This window comes from Artemia sp. Qi Xiang Cuo, chromosome 8, assembly GCF_049724085.1.
Source record: "Artemia sp. Qi Xiang Cuo chromosome 8, ASM4972408v1, whole genome shotgun sequence".
In the NCBI taxonomy this organism is placed as follows: Eukaryota; Metazoa; Arthropoda; class Branchiopoda; order Anostraca; family Artemiidae; genus Artemia; species Artemia sp. Qi Xiang Cuo.
The window spans coordinates 4,033,045-4,052,099 of NC_142801.1; the positions used below are offsets into that span (position 1 = coordinate 4,033,045).

At 33.0% G+C, this 19,055-nt stretch overlaps 1 protein-coding gene across 1 annotated transcript in view; it reads right to left on the reverse strand.

Moving 5' to 3' along the window:
- Window positions 1–17,941, reverse strand: part of LOC148949080 (G protein-coupled receptor Mth2-like) — a 70,276-nt gene extending 52,335 nt beyond the window's left edge. The window contains exons 1-4 of the mRNA XM_089092816.1: window positions 17,813–17,941; window positions 14,889–15,132; window positions 3,771–3,846; window positions 2,234–2,406 (exon numbers count right to left, since the gene is read on the reverse strand). Coding sequence (XP_088948942.1) covers window positions 2,234–2,406; window positions 3,771–3,846; window positions 14,889–15,132; window positions 17,813–17,815 — 496 coding nt within the window. The 5' untranslated portion in view covers window positions 17,816–17,941. The remainder of the gene's footprint in view (window positions 1–2,233; window positions 2,407–3,770; window positions 3,847–14,888; window positions 15,133–17,812) is intronic.
- Window positions 17,942–19,055: the final 1,114 nt, after the last annotated feature.

The following is a 19,055-nucleotide window of genomic DNA, read 5'->3' on the forward strand; positions in this document are numbered from 1 at the left end:
ACAGCAATTCTACAATAAATGACATATTTCTTTCAGTCACAATTAACTCAGTCAAAATCCAACACCAGTAGGAATTTTACATTTATTTCCTAGCTCGATTTCAAATCTATTTTTGATATAGTAATACCGAGAATTTATGGGAATCTGTTAAATTAGGTGCAATAATGTGTCCATGCCTCCACCCTGTAAAACAAATGGCACCAAATTGCTCGAATGATTTATCCTTTGAGATGATTTAGACTTTTTCTGGCAGGTATACTAGAATATTTTTAGGGACTGCCCTTTCTTGAACTTTAGAAAGATAATATTCCTCCGTTTAATCGAAAAAAAAAATTCACAGTTTATATTATTAAAACTGAATATCTTGATTTCTGGCACGAAACGGCAGAAGTTAAATGGTTTTTCTAAGATTTCTGGGAAAGTTTGTGTCAGCTTTTAGTTTTCAGTTGTTTATTCAGATCTATTATCCAAGCTCTACAAATTATGGAAACATCGCCTAATCAATTCTAAATAGTCCGTTCACAGAAATTAAAAATTTTATAATGCGCGAGATAGGATAATCTTTTGAAATAACGAATCCCTTTTGGCGATAAAGAGATAAAGAAATCAAAATTTGGGGCTTTATATGACTAGATATTTTTGAATAGCCACAAGTCCGCCCTTGTAAAATTTTTGAATCACATTTTATTTTTCACTGCTTTGTGTAAATAATACAAATGAGTAAGAGATTTTAGTCACGACAAAATTATTACAATTATTATAATGCAACCATGATGTAGTCTTTCGCAATATTTAGACACAGAGGTAAAGCAATGCTAGGAGCTATCAGTGGCGGATCCAGGGGGGGGCAAAGGGGTATCCCCCCCTAGCGTAGTCTAAAGTAGTGTAATTTACTTAATTAACCTAAGTTTGCGTTAATTAAACTTGCTCCTAACACAAGTTTATCGGATCAACCTATTTTGCGCCCCCCCCCCCCTGAAAAATCCTAGATCCGCCCCTTGAAGCTATGACTCATGCATATACGCAAAAGAAGCCTTTCGGTCCCATCCCCCTAGATCTAGGGATTTTTACTATTGGTTTGACAGTTTTAACATTTTTTCTGCCCTCTTTGGATGAGGCGGATTATTTTAAACACCTATTTAGAGATGAATTACCAGCATATCGTCTGCAGCTTTAATGAGACATTAATTTTTGTTTTCACTCGCGGAAAAGTTTCAGTATAATGATATATTGCGATATATTGATTTCTTTGTAACAAGGTCTCAAGGAAATATCAACTTTTAAAAATCGTGAACGCCCGTTTACCTTCTCCGCGTGGGGCAGAAATGTGCCAAGCGTGCTAAAAAGAGGCGAGGCACGGAGAAAGTGTATCACGAACGGTAGCACTCCAAGATCTACATAAGGTTCTGGAGAGTGAGCAACCCCATGGAAAAAGTATTTTGGTTTTTACTACTTACTTTCTCGGGACTTTCTGACACAAGTTTTGGCATATATTGATGTAGCTATCTTACAAATATTTTTCTTTTCAGTTACCCCCAATTTAAATCCATTAGGATTTATTTGATTTTCTCCGTTATAACTTCGACCACTTCTATATCATGGGGAAACACTAGAGAATTTTAAACAAGCAGTGATCCACTTATTCTTGAAGACTGTACATGATTAGATTCCTTGCCAAATAATTAGTTCATATCTATTCTATGCTGCCAAAAGTTGCTCAACTTTACACAAATTATTAAGTGCGTTTTCCTTGTAATCAACAAGCCCAGAAACACTACTACTGATGGAAATTGAAACTTATTTGTAAAAATGATTAGACACAGCTCACAGCAAAGCTCTGCTGAGCTTTTGGTTAGAAAAACCTGACTTACACAATGCAAAAGCATTTTCGTTTTTCAAAAAAAAATCAGATTTAGTTGTAAAACCGCCAAGTCGTTTAAGTACCAAGTCTTCACCCTGAATTGGTCAAATTGGTCAAATTGGTCATATTGGTCACAATTCGTCACATTATAACTAAAATATCACATTTCGCACTTATTGTTAAACCTTGCAAAAATAAATAACAAATATTGAGTATTATTTATATCCGACTAAAAATATGCTCCAGTGTACCCATTCTTAGGGTGTTGTAGGGCAAAATTAGCTGAGAACAAATTATTTAATAAGCTTAAATATTACGCATAAAAAATTAAGAAAAGATCCTAGAGTGTTTAACAGTTGGATTTTTACTTACATCTGTTTAAAAAGCAAGTTGCAACACCATACCCAGGCCTTGCAGGAATTCCATCTGTCATGAATAAATATTGTGCCGATATTGCAAATATCACTATCATACCAGGAAGCCCCCATCCTAGAATACTAACAGTGGCATAGTTGTTGAAAGGTGAGACGCGCCAGTTCAGTGACCTAGAATTAAGGTTCAACTTCAGGTGATAATGATGAATGAACTAGAGTATAGTTACATATATAGCGCCCTTTATACATGTTGAAAGTGATGGGGGCAACAAGGTCCATCCTTGCCATTTTGGAATGGGATCCCATTTGGGGTGAACATGGGTAAAACTGAAAGTCAAAATATATTTTCATGAGTAAGAATAAAATATACAAAAACTGCATTTTAGGAGGCCCACTCCCTAAAATACCTTTAATATTATATTGAAAACGAGCCAGGATTTTTTCTTTTTTTTTAAATGAAAATTAAGAGTAAAATTGAAACTAAGAAAACATTAAAATTATTCTGTATATGAGGGGGATTGCCACCTTGCTAAACCCCCTACTCCTTACGCCACGATTTGACTTTTCACCTAGGTACTTTAAGAACGAACGCTTAACAAGAGCAATGTAATGAAGTTTTTTTCACAAGGCCTTATTCATGGAAGGCCGGATTTATTCACAATTAGTTAAACGATAAGACGTTTAGTCCTAATGTTTTCAGAGGCAACCGATAACTTGCAGGCACCAACTGGCAACTGGGTGTATATTAATCACTTAAAATGCTTTCAAGTAAGCACTAGTTTAAACTTTAGCCTTAATAGTCGGGGAATCAGGGAGGTAGCAAATTCTTTTTTTTTTACAGAATAGTTTCTGTTCATTTCGATTTTTTTTTTTACGTCATTCTTCCCTTTCATTTGAAAAATTGATGTTAACTTTAAGAAAATGCCAAGCTAAAACGAAAAATATATGTCGACGCATTAAGAAACCAATGGTAACTGGTATGTAGTGACCGGTGTCTATGTTGTTTTAGAACACATGGTAAAAATCGCGGAAATTAGGTTTCCACTTCCTATTACAAAAGGAATAGTAATTACAATGGCAACTAGATTGCTTTAAAAATTTTGAGATTTATTCATTTTCTAGCATTTGTAATTTTTTGTCGATTACTATCTTGATTTGCATCTACGTCATTGGACTCTTAGTCTCAACCAAAACTATTTGATGGAAGCCAAGTTTTTTTTGTTTTTTTTTTAGCAACCACATTATAGTTGGAATACTTTTTCGTTAAACCGTAGCTTATGTCCAATTTCTCATTTTTTCGAATCAATAAATTTAAATTTAATAGGCACGCAAACAAGACTTTGTTTCATGGAAGGAAGACTTTAAGGTCTCCATAAAAGTACTGGCGATGAATGGACGGACGGACGAGACGGGTCCAACTTACGAAAAAGGACGTGGACGAGACGGGTCCACAGACGCGATTCCTGAACAATAAAGTCACGCCAAATAGATTCCTTTAGAGTGCTTGAAATCTTGTCAGCAATTAAGGAGCTTACCATAAAGTTGTGAGGTGCAAGCCTTTCACTGTCAGCCAAGAGTAAGAAGACAGGTAAAAGAAATGAAGCAAAATACCTAGAAAAGAATATGAATTAAAATAAATCAACTTCTAGTAAAATTTGAATAAAGTAACATGGAATATCTTATCTTTTCAGAAAATATAACACTGCTGATGCCATTTTTTATTATTATTATTATTTATTTTTTTATAGAAACACAAGCATATGTTTGCAATACCTAGCTACTGAAGCTAAGCCGTCCTTGTCGTTCAGTTCTGACCACATAGCTCTATTTGATTTTTTTTTTACTGTGTTCTGTGTTACTTATTTTACTGTGATTTTGTTTTACTGTGTTTTTTTATGGTGTTCTTTATTTTGATTTGTTGGATTTCTTTCGTTTGTTCTATTTTTATGTTTGCTCTGTCCTTTTGTTCGTACGACAGGTTTCCAATGAATGATGAGAAAGGTAATAACTATACTGATAGAAATATTTTTTCTAACTTTTTTTTTACTTATAGACTCTTAACAGCTTCTTTCTTAAAAATGTCTCTTATTCTATTATCCTTCCTGATTGAAATTTATCAGAGTTTGGGTATCGCCTCCTTCTCTCACTGTAAAAGTCGAAAAACTACTGTGTCATTGGCACTTTATTGAAAACGAATTATATTACAAATATTTTATTTTGTACTTGATATTGAAATTAAACGTAAAAATTTTGAACTGATTTGGAAAATTTTGAAATTTTGAGCTACAATTTTGAACTGATGAGCTTTCAGCAATAATATCAATAAACATCAAATATTGACTTTAATTTTATTAGTTCTTTCCAAGAATTTTCAAGACAAATATAGGTTCACTACAAACAAGAGTTTTGATACTGCTCCCTTCCTTAACTGTAAAAACTCAAAGCCTACTGCGTCATTGGTGCTTCAATGAAAACAAATTATATTACAAATATTTTCTTTTCCAGTTATTACAGCATTGAACATGAGAACAAAATTACAGTAAAATAAAATCTTGAAGTAATAATGATCTTTCAACAATTAATACCATTATATATCAAATATTCAATTTTATTTTATTTGTACTTTTAGTTTTAGACACATTTAGTTTTCAGTACAGCGCCAATGATGCAGTAGGTTTTAGACTTTTACAGTGAGAGAAGGAGGCGATACCCAAACTCTTGTTTGTAGTGATTTTTGTGACCAAAAATATTTTTAAGTGACCAAAAATATTCGAGGACAGCTAGCCACCCTCTCTAGCCCCTTTTTCCCAAAAGTCGTCAAAAGTTTTTAGATAGGCATTTTTTCAGTTAATTGAAAGGTACAATAACTGCGTCTTTGGAGATTATATGACCTCCCAGAGCAACTGAAGGAAGAGCCGTTAGCTATGAAATTTGCCCAATGTTTACACATAAAATTTTTTATTGGGAAGTGTACCGCATTTTTCAGGAGAGGGGAGAGTTTTTGCGGGAGAATTTCCCATTGAGATGAAAGTTTCGAGGGGTGAACTTTCCAGGGGAAATTTTACACCAGAGAAATTTGCCAGAATTCGTATCCGAGATTCGTTTTGTTTGTCTTACTTTCTCGGCCAACCCATTTTACTCATGGAGATGTTTGGGGAAACCGTCCAGGGGAAATTTTCTCTTCTCTGGAAGACTTTTATGTTGATGGTTGGAATCATACAGGAGAAATTCTCAATGGGGGGGGGGGGTAAATCACCAGGTGAAATTCTCCATGGGGAAATTTTATACGGGTGAAACTTTCCTTGGTGGGGGATTTCAGGGAAATATTTTCCAGACAGGAGGAATTCCTCCATGACCTTAAAAAGGATCTGAAATTAAACAAGAACGGTCTTTCTTCAAATAAAAGTATGCTAAGGAGTATTTCTTTGGACGGAATCATAAGCAAGAAATTTGCTGGGGAGAATTCGCAGTGAGGATGGAATTGTCACTGGGTAATTCCCTGCGGAAAAATTTTACGCGGTAGGAACTTTCCAAGGGAGAATTTTTCATGGGGGGGGGGTATTTTCCACGGAGGGGAGAGGATGATTTCCTGGGATTACTTGAAAAACGATCAGAAATTAAATATAAAAAAAAACAAGATTTTTCTACTGAAAGTAAGGAGCAACATAAAAACTTAAAACAAACAGAAATTATTCTGTATATGAGGGGGTCTGTCCCCTCCTTAATCCCCACTATTTACGTCAAAGTCTGGTCTTTTGTCCCAGTTCCTTAAGAACGATTCCTGAAACACAATTAGAATCAGAATAAAACGAAAAAAAAATCGCAAAGAAGAGAAAAACGAGGACAATAACAGCCAGTGAAAAACAGAAGAAAAATCATGCAAATATTTCGGTCGAGACATCCGCTCAACCGTCCTCAGTGCAAAATAATGAAAACAAATACAGATAATAATACAAAGGACAATATAAAAACCATTTTTTTCTGTTTTTTATAGGCTGTTATTGTCTTCCTTTCTCTCTTCATTGCGAATTTTTCGTTTTTTCATGATTAGCCAGTTTGGTCTCACAGATTATTTATTAGATTCAGAACTTTTGTTGAAAATTCTTAAAAAAAAAAAATTAGAATAGAGAGAGGGTGAAAATTTTAGAATGAAGACGGTGAAGAGGGTGAACATTTTAGAATTGAAAATTCTAGACTGAAAATTTTAGAGTGAAAATTTTAGAGTGAAGATTTTCAAAATAAATTTCCAGGTTGAACTTCCTTGAAGTAATGATATTAGGGCTGTTTTGAAAATTAAAAAAAACTTTTTTCAGTTTTAATGATCAGATTTTAATGTAAGTTTCTTTAATATTGTTTTTTTTTTTTTCGTTTGTTTTGCTGTGGACGGCCCTTGGGTATAGGTTCAAAATATTCATTTAAAAGATGCGTTCGATTGTCTTGTATAAAAAAATTTCCCTGTTGTTTCTACTTATTGTTTATAAGTGAAGAGAGGGGTATTGAGGGATGAGGGCACCCCATTCTCGATATCTAATGAGCAATTTGACAGCTTTGCTAATTCCCTATTGTGCTAACAACCTTGATTGGAAAACTTGCTGACACAGGATGTATGTTATTTGTGATGTATGCACATTGAAAAGGCAGCGCTTTGCTAAACAATTAGTAAGAGATTATACGGTTTCTTGATTTCAACTTAGCCTCTTGTTAGCTTTTCGGAATATTAACATATTTCACATCCCCTATCCATTTTTATCGAAATCGCTTTGGTAGTTCCCTGTGGTAATGAGAAAATTTGCTAATGAACCCTTTGTCTTTGAGACGGTCAGTCGATGCTGGAATCGCAAAATGATTTTTAAGGTATTGAATTCTTAGTACATTTTTCGTGTTTAGAATTACTAAAAAATTCTTAAGAATTAAGAGAAGTTAATTTAGCCCCCATCCCTCCCACTGACCTTCAGTATAAATCTGACTTCTTATAGATGAACATTCTTTGCATCAAAAACTTACTTTTTGAGGCAAAGGCGAACACTCAATACTCACCTCCCCCTCCCTACCAACTCAAAACATGCACCGACTCTTAGCCGATACCAAAACCATAATTGGGTGTGGAGTAAGGCATCTTTAGGAACCAATACGCCTTGCTCCAAAACTGATGTGTTCAATACATATTTTTCGATAATTCTACATCGTTTGGCTATATTAGACTTATAGTTCGATGACTTTTTGGTTCTCTTTGAGCCAAAATTATTGTTTTACGCCACATAGTGACAGAAAACAACACTTTGCTTAGGCAGAATCTTTTCTGTTACAAACAGGGTAGCTCAACTTTCAATTTCCATTCGAATGAAAATTCTTTCGATACTCTAGGACCCTTGGTTCGATATAATCACCCTAGGAAAAAAAAAACACATCGGTGATCATCTTTCTCACAAAAAAATATAACATTTCGTATTTTTATACATAGAGGCTTGAAGCCTCTTCAAAAAGGCTCTCTAATATCCATAATTTGATCACTTTCATCACTTTCGTCACTCGCTTTTTTAGTAATATTTCCCCCCTTTTGAAAAGCAGCTAAATATTCTCTGGCTCGTAATTTTTGTTAGGTAGTTTTAAACTTAATAAACTAAATGCTTAGAGCCGCCATAAAAAAACGATTTTCTTTATGTATATGTTGTTATCAAAACCCCTCTTTTTACAGTTTCGGCTACTATTAGCCCAAATCACTCTTTACTTACAGTTTGTTACCACAAACTGCATGAAAACATTTTTATTTAATATGAAAACAAACAAACAATGTAAAATGATGATAAAACAAAATTTCAAAGGCCACTGGTCTGTTGTGTCTCAGCAAAAATTAGAAAAATAAAAATCACAGAAACAATAATACCAAGATTTTTCAATGAACACTAGATACAAGAAGAAAAGAAAGCAAGATAAAGGGAAAGAAACAGAGAAAGAGAGGGGGATAAAAAAAAGTGAAAAAGAGGCTGTGGGGGAGAGAAAGAAATCAAACCTTATACCATGTCAAAAACAGGCTATCTGGTTTTATTCGTGATATTCCCTTGAATTGGTAAAACAGACAAATATCTTTACCTTCTTTCCCAGTTTTACCAATCTACTGATAAAACTTATTCAGAATAGTCAATATTGAAAATTAAAAGGGCATGAAAGTTTTTTTTTTTTTTAATGCAATTTTAGGATTTTTAATGCAATACCCAAATGTTATGTACTACACACTATCATTGATAGATATCTAAATATATGCTATATTTTAATAAAATATATTTATAGCCAAAGAACACATATGTGTAAAAAGACGGAAGAAAGCCGGAAATCTGACAAGTTCAATAAATAAGGAAACTATACTTGACTTATTGTAGGTCACTGATTTCTTACTGTTAAAGCCAAAACGTAATGTAGATTGAAAAAAAAATTCTTATCATGATCTTTTATGCTTAATTTTTCTAAGAGCTGCTTAATTTAAAAACATTAAATAAGACATATATAGAAATTAAGCTGGTAAAAAAAAACCCATAAGAGACACAAATCGCCCATAGGAGGTTACTCTTAAGTTATGATGGTGAAACCCTAAGCTCATTGTGCTATGTAATATTCAACATAGATTTTCCATACATTGTTTTTAACAAAAGAAACGTGATGACACCCAAACAAAGAAGAAAAAGACGTACTGCCAAAAAAATACTTTTTGTCACTCAAAGATCTTGAGTCAACAGCTTAAAAATCTATTCAACAGCAACAAAGGAAATAGTAACAAGAACGAAGCTACGTGACCCATCGGAATCTTTCCTTATAGATTTTGCAAATCAAGTGGAAGGAGGTGAACGGCCAGTGTCGTTAACGGGAAAATCAGTAAATTTTGAAAGATAATTCCAAATTTTTTAATATAACCAACAGTTTTAGACTGGAAACCCTACTTTTATGTTTTTCACAAATTTATCCATAATAAAAACATAAGATTTGGCATGAGAACAGGTGTCAAGGATTTAACTAATCAGTTATGCTTATCTTTTTCCACAGTTTAACGGGGCAACACCGATGAAATGTAGTACTAACATTAAAAAAAAACTTGTTTTTTCAAGGTAATTTTGTTAGGGGAGGGGTTGAAGACAAAAAAGTGATATATATATATATATATATATATATATATATATATATATATATATATATATATATATATATATATATATATATATATATATATATATATATATAGGGCCCACAAACTAAAGAATCTATTTATCGTCAAACAGTTCGTGGTAACGAACTGTAAGTAAGGAGCGAACCGGCTCAATAGTGATCGAAACTCTAAAACACGGAATTTTGATACCAATAGATACATCAAAAGAATTAAAAGAATCACATTTTTATGCTGATTTCAAGTATATAAGTTTCATCAAGTTTAGTTTTACTCATCAAAAGCCTGAGAACATTTGCCTTATTTTCGATAAAAGAGGAAAACACCCCCTAAAAGTCAGAGAATCTTAGTGAAAATAATACAATCAGATTCAGCGTATCAGCGAATCCTACTGTAAAAGTTTCAAGCTCATATCAGCAAAAATGGGGAATTTTGTATTTTTGCCAGAAGAAAGGTCACGGATACGTGTTTATTTGTTTGGTTGCTTATTTTTCTTCCAGGGGTGATCGTATTGACCCAGTGGTCCTAGATCATCGGGAGAGGGCTCATTCAAACGGACATTAAAATTTCTAGTTTCCTTTTTAAGTGACCAAAAAATTAGAGGGCAACTAGGCCCCCTCCAACGCTCATTTTTCCCAAAGTCACCCGATCGAAATTTTGAGATAGCCATTTTGTTCAGCATAGTCGAAAATTGTAATAACTATGTCTTTGAGGACGACTTAATCCCCTACAGTCCTTGGGGGAAGGGCTGAAATTTATGAGCTTTGCCCATTGTTTAAATAAAGTATTGGTTATTGGGAAGTATACAGACGTTTTTGGAGGGGATTTCTTCTGATGGGGGGTTGGGTGGAGGTGGTTACGTGGGAGGATCTTTCCATTGAGGAATTTTCATGGGGGAAGGGAATTTTACATGAAGGGGTACCGGATTTCCCAGTATTATTTAAAGAACGATCAGAAATCATAGGCAGTGCAATAGCGCTGCCTAAGTAAAGATCGATGTTTGGCACGATGTATTATTTTTTTAATGTTTTTTCTTGGTTGGTCTTAGAACTCCTTCGTATCGAAGGAGTTGTCGTAGAAACTTTGAAAAGGGCTCATTTGATTGGAAATTGGAAGGGCTTGTGCCGTTTTTTTTTATGTCTTTAAGGATCTATAAATTATGTCTTTAAGGAGGACACTCCCCCCACAGTCCTCAGGGCAAGGGTTGTAATTTATGCCCTGAGGCCATATAAGGTTTTTATTGAAAGTGTTGTCGTAGAAACTTCAAAAAGGGCTCATTCAATTGGAAATTCAAAGGGCTAGTGCCCTTAATAATAGTAGAAAGTAATTGGAGGGCAACTAACCCCCCTCTCACGCCCACCATTTCCCAAAACACATCCAATCAAAATTTTGAGATAGTCATGTTGTTCAACGTAGTTGAAAGTTCTGGAAATTAGGTCATTGAGGATGAAAAACCCCCTACAGCCCTCAGGGCGAGGGATATAAGTTATGCCCTGTGAGCATACAAGGTTTTTATAGAAAGTGTTGTCTTAAAAACTTCAAAAAGGGCTCATTCAATTGGAAATTGAAATGGCTAGAGCCATAGTTGAAAGTGATTGGAAGGCAACTAACACCCCTCTCGCGCCCACCATTTCCCCAAACAGATGCAATCAAAATTTTGAGATATCTATTTTGTTCAACGCAGTTGAAATTTTTTGAAATTTGGTCTTTGAGCATGATAACCCCCCCCCCCCATGAACACCCCTCACGGTAAGGGTTGTAAGGTATGCCCTTGGGGTTTTTATAGAAAGCGTTGTAGAAACTTCAAAAAGGGCTAATTCAATTGGAAATTGAAAGGGCTAGTAGCCTACTCTTTTTAATAGTAAAAAGCGATTGGAGGGCAACTAACCCCCCTCTCACGTCCATCATTTCCCCAAACACAACCAATAAAAATTTTGAGACAGCCATTTTTTTCAAAGTAGTTGAGAGTTAAAGAAATTAGGTCTTTAAGGATGACAGCACTCCCCCCACACACCTTAGGGCAAGGGTTGTAATCTATTCCCTGGGGGCATATAAGGTTTTTATAGAAAGTGTTGTCGTAGAAACTTCAAAAAGGACTTAATTGATTTGAAATTTAAAGGGCTGGGGCCCTTTTTAAAAGTTAGAAGTAATTGAAGGGCAACTAAATCCCTCTCACACCCACCATTTTCTCGAACACATTCAATAAAAATTTTGAGATAGCCATTTTGTAAAACGTAGTTTAAAGGTCCAGAAATTATGTCTTTGAGGATGATAAACCCCCCACACCCCTCAGGGCAAAGGTTGTAAATTATGCCCTTGGGGTATAAAAGATTCTTATAGAAAACTGTGTCGTAGAAACTTCAAAATGGGCTCATTCAATTACAAATTGAAAGGGCTAGTGCCCTTATTAATAGTCAAAAGCGATTGGAGGGCAAAAACACTTCTGATCAATATTTTGATATAGCCATTTTGTTGAACGTAGCTGAAAGGTCCGGAAATTTTGTTCTTGAGTATGACACCCCCCCCCCCACCGCCCTCCGGGCTAAGGTTGTCTGTTATACCCTAGGGGCATATGAGGTTCTTATAGAATGTGTTGTCATAGAACCTTCAAAAAGGGCTCATTCAATTGGGAATTGAGATGGCTAGTTCCCTTATTAATAGTCAAAAGCGATCGGAGGTCGAATGCCCCCCCCCCCCCCGCCCATCATTTCCCAAAATACTTTCGATTAACAATTTAATATAGCCATTTTGTTGAACGTAGGTGAATGGTCCGGAAATTATGTTTTTGAGAATGAAAACCCCCATAGCTCTCAGGGCTAAGATTGTAAGTTATGCCCTGGGGGCATATAATGTATTTATAGGAGGCGTTGTCGTAAAAGCTTCAAAATGGGGTCATTGGATTGGAAATTGAGAGGGATATTGTCCTTTTTAATAGTCGAAAGTAATCAGAGGGAGAATCACCCTTGCCTCATGCCCATTATTCCCCCAAACAATTCCAATCAACATTTTGATATGGCCTTTTTGTTCAACGTAGTTGGAAGGTCTGAAAATTATTTCTTTGAGGATGTCAATCCTCCCCCCATAGCCCTCAGGACAAGGGTCCAAAGTTATGCCCTTAGGGCATATAAGATTTTTATAGAAAATTTTGTCGTAGAAGCTACAAAAAAGGGCTCATTCGATTGGAAATTGAGAGGACTAGTGCCTTTTTTATTACTCGAAAGTGATCAGAGGGAAAATGCCTCCCCCCCCCATGCCCATCATTCCCCCAAATACTTAGAGTCAAAATTGTGAGATAGCCATTTTGTTCAGCGTATATGAAAGTTCTGGAAATTATGTTTTTGAGGATAAAAAATCCCCCCAGTCCTCTGGGTAAAGGTTGTAAGTTATGCCTTGGGGACACATAAAGTTTTTTTACAGAAAGCGTGCTCATATAAACTTCGGAGGGGGATCATTGGATTGGTAATCAGGTGCTCTAGTGCTCTTTTTAAGAGTTAAAGTGATCGGAGGGCAGCTATCCCCCTCCCCTCCAACACACGTCGTATTGTCCAGAAAAGCAACTAATAGAAATTGTGAGATAGCCGTTCCATTCAAAATAGTCTAAATATCATATAACAAGGCTTATGGGGTTCCCACAGATTATGGGCAAGGGTTGTAAGTCATGCCCAAGGGGTATTTAAGGTTTTTATGGAAGGGATGGTTGTTTAACTTTAGAAGAGGCTCAGTCTTTCTCCCTGAAAAAGACTTTGTCAATATAAAACGAACAGAAATTAATTAAAAAAACTTTTTCGACAAAATAAGTTTTTCAAATAAGAGGAAAGAACTCCATTAAACCAAAAATGAACAAAAATAGAATCAAATAATCTACCAAGCATACAACTACCACAAATCAGTAGTAGTTGTATGCTGTGTTTCAGTGGTGGGTTTCATAAATGAAACCCAAAACAAACAGAAATTAAAATAAATAATAGAGTCAAACTCAAAACGAGCAGAGATTAATATGAGTAGGGTTCTAAACCTCATGCTTTCTAAAAGCCAGAATATAATTTGTAATGTACTAAAAAAACTTCTTTTAAAAGTTTTCACTTTATAACTTTAAAAAATAGAAATTAATTAATATTTTATGGAATAAATATCAGCATATGTATATTAAACTGACAATGCACTTTTTTTTCAGTAAATTCATTTGATTTTTTTTCAATAAAGTAAAAATTATATTCTGCCTTTTAGAAAGCATGGGGTTTAGAAACCTACTCGTATTAATTTCTGCTTGTTTTGAGTTTGACACTGCTTTTTATTTTAATTTCTGTTTGTTTTTTGGGTTTCATTTATTTATTTATACTGATTTGTGGTAGTTGCATGTTTGGTAGATTATTTGATTCTATTTTTGTTCATTTTTGGTTTAATGGAGCTATTTTCTTTTTTTTGAAAAACTTACTTTGTGGAAAAAGCTTTTTTTTAATTAATTAAATAAAAAAATTAGTTTTTTCAACTGAAAGTAAGGAGCAACATTAAAACTTAAAATGAACAGAAATTATTACAGTTATGAGGGGGTTCTCCCCCTCGTCAATACCTCGCTCTTTACGCTAAAATCTTTTTAGTACTTTCAATATAGCTATCTATTCTAATTAAACGGCCTTTGGGATTCCGAGGTCATTCTCAAAGAATTGGAACAAAATTCGAACTTTAGCGTAAAGAGCGAGGTATTGACGAGGGGGACGAACCAACTCTTATACGTAATAATTTCTGTTCGCTTTAAGTTTTGATGTTGCTCCCTACATTCAGTTGAAAAAACTTGTTTTTTTTTATTTAATAAACAAAAGGAATGAAAAGAAGAGCGAAGTTACAAGACTCATTACAATTTTCCACGGAGGATTTTGGAATTCAGGTAGAAGGAGATGTAACAACCAGTGTTGCAAATAAGAAAATCAATAGTATTTGGGCAGGGGGAGGGAGTTTCAAGCTATTAAATGCAACGACGATTTTTAAGGTTAAAAGTACTAAGTTTTATTATATTGATGAGCATATCGTTAATAAAAAGGCATAAACAAGATCATGGGTGCAATAGATGTCACTGCTTAGTTGAGTTATGTATAAAAATGATTGAGTTTTTATTTTATGAGGATTTAATAATGTATAAGGTAATGTTTTGGAGGATGGGGGGAGGATGGAGGATCAAATAAAAGGAAAAATAGGAGCAACAATATATACCTATAGTCACCTATAGTGTGACTATATACCTATAGTCACCTATAGTGTGACTATATACCTATAATCACCTATAGTGTGACTATATACCTATAGTCACCTATAGTGTGACTATATACCTATAGTCACCTATAGTGTGACTATATACCTATAGTCACCTATAGTGTGACTATATACCTATAGTCACCTATAGTGTGACTATATACCTATAGTCACCTATAGTGTGACTATATACCTATAGTCACGAATATATACCTATAGTCACCTATATTACCTACAGTAATAGAATATATACCTATAGTCACGCAAAAGTCTGGAGTCCATGGACTGAAAAATCTATTTAACGTCAACAAAAGGAACAGTAAGAAGAGTGAAGTTACGTGACTCATAACAATCTGTCCTTGTAGATTTTGAAGTTCAGGCAAAAGAAGATGAACAACCAGAGTTGCCAATACGAAAGGAAGAGCTATCATGTAAAACCAGGGGAAAAGTGTTACTTCTATTTCATCGTGGACATCAGCTCCACACATAAATCCAACCTTGTGAGAAAAGCAGAAAGTTAATTTTAACGTCTATTTCTCTTGGTTAGCTTTAATCAGAGGTTGCAAAGACTGGATAACTAACCCCAGCCCCCTTCCCCCTAACTAACCTGAAAATTTTCAGAGCAAGCGAGAAGGATATAAATAATAATAGAGAGTGTGAGGAAGAGACGAAGAGAGAAAAAGAAATATTAGGCCTGTTCTTCTGCACTAAGATCTTACATCTAAGATCTCACATCTTTCAGCAAAAATTTCCGTTCTTTTAACTCATCTTTGTTCTAAGATCTTACAGCTCACTGATGATAGCAAAAAGAGTGAAAGGCGCCATCTTTCTGCCATATAGAACAATGATGAGAGAACTTTGATAATATACTCATCATTGTTCTTAGACCGCTAATCAGACCAAAATGATGAAAGGCGTTTGGAAAAGAACGCTATAAGATGTAAGATCTTAGCACAAAGATGAGTAAAAGAACGGCCCTATTGTACTTTAAGATAAGATAAGAATTTATTCATTATCAATACACATACAATAATACACTGTTCTAGTCCCCCCAAAGGCTCCTTGGCCCGTAATTAGGAAAGTGTATACGGAATAGAAACTCAGAGAACAATAGCAATTACTTACTGAGATAAGAAAGAAGAAAAAGAACAAAAAAAAATCAAACAAAAAAAAATCAAACATCAATAAAGCATAACATAATTCATTTCTCTATATATTCTTCTCAAATCAAGTGATCTTTATACCCTTCTACAATCTACTTGTCACAATCAGATTATACAGAAAAAAAAAAGAAAAGAAAAACATAAACGAAAAACAATTAAATGAAAAACTATTGTCAACCATTCAAAACACAAAAGTAAGCCACGAGGAAAAAATAACACTTATACTCACAGTCACAGAAAGAAGAGAAAAAGGAAAACAAAATTTAAATAAATACAAATTTTAAAGTAAAGTTAGTGAGGAAAAATTTAAAATTTATTCAGGCAAAAGTAAGGAAAATTAATCACATTAAAAAATTTTTTTTTTTTTTTTTTTTTTTTTTTTACTAGTCTTTTGAAGGAACCAAATGAGTGGCATTCTCGAGCCGAATTGGGAAGGAAGAGGCTTAAGGCCAAGATCTATTTAAAGGGGGGTCTAAGAACACTAAATCCTTGTTTAATTTTTCAGGAACAGTCCGTTTCTTTTTCCTAAACCTCTCATATTATAGTTTACTATGTCTATAAATATTTCAGAGAAAACATTTCTATTGGAAACCCTTTTATTTTACCAAATAAATGTAATAAAATGTGAAGCCGACAAAATGGCTGGCTAAAGCGGACAAAATGGCTAGCAAATGACAAAGCTCAGTCAGTGGATCATCAGACTCTTAATCTCAAGGTCGTGGTTTCAACCTCGACGTCAGGTATTTTCCTTTCACTTCTTTTACTTTTACTTTTCTTTTTTTTACTTTTATTTTTATTTTACTTTTACTTTTCTTTTTCTTTTCCTTTTCCTTTTCTCTTTATTTTACATTTACTTTTATTTTTCTTCTACTTTGACTTTAAAAAGTACAAATATGAAACATATATTTCTTTTGGATTAAAGACGCATTAATGGAGCAAATCACGATATACTAGACTAAAATGTGCATAGAGATGGACAAATAACTTAAAAAGACGCAGAATTGGAGACAAGCTCGGAAAAGCGCAGTTAATATTTAGAGCAATGCTTACCCGTAAGCTCCCCAGACTCACGATGGCTAAGCTTGCAGAGTCAAAGCACAGACCCCTACCCCACATCGAAGGATTGGCAACACCAACATTTAAAATACCACTCCGCATGATATAACTCACCCTTTGGCTAAGGTAAATAAAAGAGTTTGGTGGTAAACCAACAGGAAACAAGATTCGCACTACCGGAGGCTTTCTATTGCTTTCTATAAACGCACTTCTTATTCGGGCTGTATAGTGAGCTAGTGACTGTAATACTCCAGGGTTGCAAGCTTCAAATGATTCTTTTTGTGTGAAGTATTTAGTCTTTGGTGTCAGGAAGAAGCAAACTTAAGAAATAGAAACATGGGTATAAACCAGCAAAAAAAGTTAAAAATATTTACTGTTACCAAAGACTTCAAAAAATATGACTTTCATTGGAAAGTATAGTTTTCTTTTGTAGTCAGGTCTAAAACCTGCTGCGTCATTGACGCTTTACTGTAAACGAATTATATTACAACTATCTTCATTTATACTTATTATAACACTTAAAATAAACATAAAAATTACAGTAAAATTAAATTTTGAACTGACGAGCTTTCAGCAATCAATATCATTACATATGAAATGTTTAGTTTAATTTTATTAGTTATTCTAATAAAAGATTATATTGTTAGTTATTCTAATAATATTCAAATATTTACGGTCGAAAGGAGTATTCAAATTTAACTAATTGGTTATGCTTATTTATTTCCATGGTTTAACTTGGCAACACCGGTGAAATGCAGTACTAACACTAAAAAAATCACAATTTTTAACAACCCAAAGAAAATCTTAGAAAATATCCAATTTCACGTATGAGTGGTATACATAAGATGTGTTCAGAGAGCAAAAAAATGTTTTGATGTCCTTGTTACTTTGTGTGAGTATCTTTATTCTACTTTCTATTATAAACCTGAGCATGGCTCATATAATAATAGTATCTTACCATATATGTTTGATTTTTGCTGACGAGGGCTTCTACGCAGTATGTGCTGTGGACTTCATAAGGAAAAATTGAGAGTTTACCTCCAGGAATAATACCAAAGCTAGGCTGTTGAAAGACATCATAGTCCACTATTTCCTGGAAAACATGAATAAGGATAGAAAGACATCATATATATATATATATATATATATATATATATATATATATATATATATATATATATATATATATATATATATATATATATATATATATATATATATATATATATATATATATATATATATATATATATATATATATATATATATATATATATATATATATATATATATATATATATATATATATATATATATATATATATATATATATATATATATATATATATATATATATATATATATATATATATATATATATATATATATATATATATATATATATATATATATATATATATATATATATATATGAAAGGATAGAAAAGCAGAAGAATAGAAAGGATAGAAAGGTTGTTGAAAGGCATCATAGTCCACTATTTTCTTGAAAAGATGAATAAGGAGAAAGATATCATATATATATATATATATATATATATATATATATATATATATATATATATATATATATATATATATATATATATATATATATATATATATATATATATATATATATATATATATATATATATATATATATATATATATATATATATATATATATATATATATATATATATATATATATATATATATATATATATATATATATATATATATATATATATATATATATATATATATATATATATATATATATATATATATATATATATATATATATATATATATATATATATATATATATATATATATATATATATATATATATATATATATATATATATATAAGTAGAGATGACCCTATTGATCGTGACCGACACACACACAAACATACACACACACACAAAAACACACACACAAAAACAAAAACACAAAAAAACAGACACACACACAAAAACTTACACACACACACACAACTTGACATCCAATTCACTTTCATTCAAAATTTTCTTAAATTCAGTTCCGAATTTTCTCAAAGAGATGAACAAATTTAAAGTTCTGTTCCAAATTTTTACATGGAAGACAGAAAAAGTTATACATTGTCGTGAATATTCACCATGAAGATAAAAAGTTCCGCTTTAATTCTAAATTTACTCAATAAAGAGCAAAATGTT